Here is a 5,256-nt window from a genome sequence, read left to right as displayed (position 1 = left end):
AGTAAAAATAAATCATCAAGTTTAATCTCAAATAAACTTAAAACATTTCCATAATATGCTTTAAGTTACTAATGTAATTAAAAAAGCAAAACAAAAAATGTCTATTGTTATTATTATTATTATTATATAATTAGGAGTATGAAAGTAATTTTAATTATTTCTAATGATTCTTGGCAAGGTGACAAATCAGATGGGGCCCTGCAAGCCAAGGAGGACGTAGTTTTAATAACTCTGTGTTGGTTTGGTAATCAGTTGGTACACACAGCATCTCTCTCAAATCCCTCAGCTAATCCGGATATTGCATAAAAAGAAATCACGTGCTGTAATGCTGTCCACGTATTTCCCAACTAAACAATTAACTTTACATCCCTCCCACGCGTTCACATCTGTAGTACGTTTCACGTTCCGAAAATCAGAGAAAAGAGCAATCACAAGTCCTTGTGAAAAATCCTGGGGAAAAAAAATTGAGTATAAATTCTTCATTTATTGACCATTAATTAGAATCTCGAATCTTTTTTTTAATATATATATATATATATATATATATATATATATATATATATATTTCCAAATGATATTTTACAGTGAAGTATCATGATGTTGAAATTAAGAATATCCGAATGACATTATTCAAAAAAACCATCAAATTTCATTATGATTTCTTCGAACAATGCCAGTACTGCTGTGCTATATATCAGTGTTGCATTTCTCCATCTTTATCCATATTGTCTGTAAATCACAACATACAAATTTGCAATCCATGCCGTTTTCTCACTACAACATATGCTCTGCTTAGCCACCCTTCACATCCCGAAAGGCGCGTTTGACAAAAATCTCTCATTTCTAAACACACCCCATCCTCTTCCATGGCCAGCTACTTCGATTTCTTCTTTTGTTTTCTTCACTAGTTGCGAAATGAATTAGAGATTTTTTGCAAGAGCTGATGCTTTCATGCCTTGCCAGATGCCTATTTTGTCATTGTCATTTACACATACACCACCCATTTTACACCACATGTTAAGCAGGATTTCCGCTTTACGTTAATCTTGGCTTTTTATACCATATACTATCAAGTTCAGCACGGATTTTGACACCAAATCAGAGTTTTACTATACTACTTTCTTTTGCGTTAGAGCCTGGTACTTCATTGTCAAGAAGACAAGAATTGAGCATGGTCATGCGAGCTATTGTTGACTCCGAATGACGAAGAACCCCATAATATTTTCTTGTTAGGATCTTAAGATTTTATTCAAAAAAATTACCTTAGAATTTATAGAGAGAGTTTGATTGCTTTGACTAGCGAGGTTGTGGTAAGTTGGGATTTTAGTTGTATTGTCATTAATGACTCAATTGAAGTTTTTCGATTTCAAATCAGCATCGCTGTCTGAGAAAGCAGCTCTCATGGGAAGGGCAGGATCAAGCCCGTTTTCGAGTCTCGGGCATTCAGTTGGTGTTAGATTTTCTCAAGAGCTCAGTTCTTGCAGAGGTAAGTGGGGATGATGACGAATCGTTGGTATTAGCTCTAGAAGAACATGTAGTGCTGTTAGATTCCTATGTTTTTGTCTATGTTCCATGATGTTTTTGGCAATCAAGCAGGTATCATGCTCCGAGCCATTATGTTTTCCTTTGAATTTCCCTTTTGTGTGTTTACTGAGGTTGGTCTGCTTTTTCGCTACCTGATGCTTAAACAAAGACCCAAGTGTTAGCACATAATTATAAATGGAAATCGAGTCTCAATTCTTTAACTTACAGCCAGTGCCGGCCAGAAGATTGTTAAAGATTTTACTTGTCAAATATTCATAAAAAAATAATAATAAAATATTTCTTAAACATTTTGAAAGTTTCAATTTATAATTTTGTTCAAGACACCTTCACCTTAAGCCGGCTCTGCTTACAGCATGTACTAATTTCTTGCTTTTGCTTTCTAATTTGGCATGGTTGGTGATTCAGCATTTCATCAATATAGAGGAAATTTCTTCTCATTAAAAATGAGCTAATGAGTGTTTTGCTTCCATGGCTTCTTAGGTTCAGGAGTATTTACGAAGGCATCTTATTCGAGCAGTTCAAATGGTACATATATGTCAAAGAGGGCTTTAAGCTCAGTTGACAAAGAAAAATTTGCAGCGGAGAATTACTTCTATCAGATTAATGGAACAAGTGTTTCTAGTTCAAGTCTGTTTTCCAGAAATGTGAAAGCACTTGATGCCTGCGATGATGAGTATGGGGGAGTTGTTGTCGATCCAGATAGGCTACCGGTTAATCCAGATGCCTTTGCTTCAATGCTCCGTTTTTCCCTCTCTCATTGGAAAATGAAGGTGATTTTCGGCCGACGCTTGACTGAAATTGTGTCTTGGCTATCCAATGTTGGTCGAATGTGGAGCCATAAGATTGTTTCTCGGATACCCTATGTTGGTCACCAAATTGACTTCCAACTATTTCATCTTACTGCAGGGAAAGAAGGGAATTTGGCTTAAGTTGCCCCTGGAACGATCAGAGCTTGTTCCAGTTGCTGTGAAGGTAACTTCTTATGCTCAAACTTAACCATTACTGAATTGTTTCCTTTCCTTAGCTTCAACCATCTGCACTTCAAACAAGTTCTTCAAATGACTCAAGAAAATGCTGAAGAATGTTGTCTCCATCTATCTTGTCGCAAGACATAGAATCTGAGTGGATGAGTTGATTTACAGGAAGGTTTCCAGTATCACCACGCAGAACGAGGATATGTGATGTTGACTTACTGGATTCCTGAAGGACCTTGTATGCTTCCCACTAATGCTACACATCAAGTAGGTGTTGGGGGATTTGTGATCAATGACAAAAACGAGGTATGATTATCGAGGATAAGAGATGTTTCTAAGCTGCCCCTCATAACTAAAATTCACAAATTTAGGACGCTCAATCTTTCCTTAGCTGCCATCTGCCTTAGGTTCCTGCGTATCCAAATAATGTTTTATTTTGAATGACAGAGGAGTTTTTGGTTGAAACGGGTACACTTTTCTTGTGTGTTTTTTCATTTAGCCTGCTGTTTACATGTAGAATATGAGAGCTCCCCACCCCTCCCAACCAAATTTAACATAAGAGAAATGAAGTCAGTCAGGCACCTTGGTTGTTTACATCTGTGAACTGTCTTAACTGCTGATCACCTTATTGGGGGTCACAAAGGAATTATTAAGGCTCTGTATCTTGAAAACAGAGGAGCCTAAATATCCAGTGATAATTTAGAGCACCAGTAGTCCTTCAGCATTAGAATGGACTCGGATACATGTATATTTTTTTTTAGAGTTCTTTGCCAATCAATTGCAGGTTCTTGTAGTTCAAGAGAAATTCTATGCTCCATCATTTGCTGATCTTTGGAAAATACCGACTGGTTTTATTCTCGAGGTATGTAATTTGATCTTCAACTAAGGAATCAGTTACTTATGAAAACCCCGAATGAAAGACCAGCCTCAATATTTTTTTTAAATCTCGATTGTTATATAATGTTTCAGTCAGAAGAGATTTACTCTGGAGCTGTAAGAGAAGTCAAGGAGGAAACTGGTGTAAGAATCTTGTACTTCTTTTATTTACAATAATATTTAGCAACTTACATCAGCATAATAAATTTACATTGCATGATCAAGCCTTGCCAATCATGTTAGCTGAATTTTTGTTTATTTTGCAGGTTGATACTGAGTTTGTGGAAGTTATAGCATTCAGGTAACAACTATTGGCATTGCCTTCACTTTTTTCCTCTCATGCCAATAATCATGCACTGAACAGTTCAGGAAATGTGCAAATGATCCCTTTCTTTCCGGTGCAAAGGAAAAAAAAAAAAAAAAAACCTGTGATCTTCACGTGATTAATTTCTAATGGATGCATCACAGGCTCATAATCATGCATATTTAGCTATGAAGATGCCATGCCCGATGAAACCTTCTAGAAATTACAGAGTACATACGTGCTTTTCCCAACACACTGTCTAATGTCTTCTTCAATTCCAATTTCAGGCATGCTCACAATTTGGCTTTCGACAAGTCAGACTTGTTCTTTGTTTGTATGCTGAAACCCTTGTCAGCCCAGATAAAGGTTGATGATCTTGAAATCCAAGCAGCCAAAGTAAGTGCCTGACCTTACTGATGTGTGCAAGTTAGCTTCACTTTATTCATTCTTGCACAAATAATTGCAAAAATCTTGGAAAATAATTCCTTTACCTGATCTAAGATATAATTCAATCCACATAAGCTATGGTTTATTTGTCCCATGCATCACCAACTTTCTGATTGGCCTGATGATGATTCTTTATAATCGCGCAGTGCTAGCTTGTTCTTAATTTTAGCTGGGAAAATTACCACAGGATCGTAAATCTACTCTCATGATTTGTTTTTTCCCCAAATGCAAAAATAAGATTGCATATTGGGATCATCAAAGAGTACTGGAAACTGAAGCTGGGCTAGGAGTTTCCAAGTGGATGTATAAGATTGGATTTTGCCTGACTATTAGTTGACACTGACTACAGACTAATAAATCTCCCTTATTATCTCGTGCTTTCATCCTGCAGTGGATGCCCCTTGTTGAGTTTGTGGCGCAGCCGCTAATCCAAGAAGATGGCATGTTCAAGAAGATCATTGACATTTGCATTGCCCGCCTAGGGAAACATTACTGTGGACTATTACCTCATCAAGTAGTTTCCAAATTTGATGGCAGGCCTTCCTGCCTGTACTACAACGTAATCGACGATCAAGATGTCAACTGCAAAGGCAATTGAAGCTATCCAAGAACTATTTCACAATCTTAACATCCCTCGCCTGTTGTTTCCTGGAATGCGTCTGGTATTTTCCCCTTTGAAGAACGCGACGATAACAGCAACAGTGCAAGCATACGAGGCTTGACAAGCTAAAGACCAAGTAAATATATGTTCTTCTTGAAGAATGCGGTTCTTGTAAATGAGTGACAGCACCAATTCTTCTGTTACTCTTATTGATTTTACATATTTCTTCCGGAAGTTACTAATTTGTTCGTTGTGGCATTAATATTACAAGCTGCCTTCGTATCCATTGTGATTCCCTGCTAATCAAACTGAGCATTGTTCTATGTAAACGAAATCTAATGAAGGTGACGTGGAAAACGTATTGCGATATGTTCAGACAAAGGTAAAGCACGAGAACGTCAAACATGCGCTCTGAAATTAGAAACCAATTTTTCGGATGGCTCGACAGTCCTGGCTATACAGGAGGGGTCAATTAAAACTCTCAAATTAGACCTAGAGTATGCATTTTT

General features: G+C 37.2%; 1 protein-coding gene across 1 annotated transcript; it reads left to right on the top strand.

The window, feature by feature from the left end:
* Window positions 1-612: 612 nt before the first annotated feature.
* Window positions 613-5,033, top strand: LOC133673623 (nudix hydrolase 8-like). Its single transcript, XM_062094478.1, has 9 exons — window positions 613-1,486; window positions 2,026-2,315; window positions 2,452-2,517; window positions 2,688-2,825; window positions 3,304-3,381; window positions 3,489-3,539; window positions 3,662-3,696; window positions 3,987-4,095; window positions 4,538-5,033. The coding sequence occupies exons 1-9, from the start codon at window positions 1,342-1,344 to the stop codon at window positions 4,742-4,744; spliced, it is 1,119 nt and encodes a 372-aa protein (XP_061950462.1). The 5' UTR covers window positions 613-1,341; the 3' UTR covers window positions 4,745-5,033.
* The last annotated feature ends 223 nt before the right edge of the window (window positions 5,034-5,256 follow it).

This window comes from Populus nigra, chromosome 1 (assembly GCF_951802175.1).
Source record: "Populus nigra chromosome 1, ddPopNigr1.1, whole genome shotgun sequence".
NCBI lineage: Eukaryota > Viridiplantae > Streptophyta > Magnoliopsida > Malpighiales > Salicaceae > Populus > Populus nigra.
The sequence above is the reverse complement of the archived record's forward strand: the minus strand, read 5'-3'. Positions and strand labels throughout refer to the sequence as shown.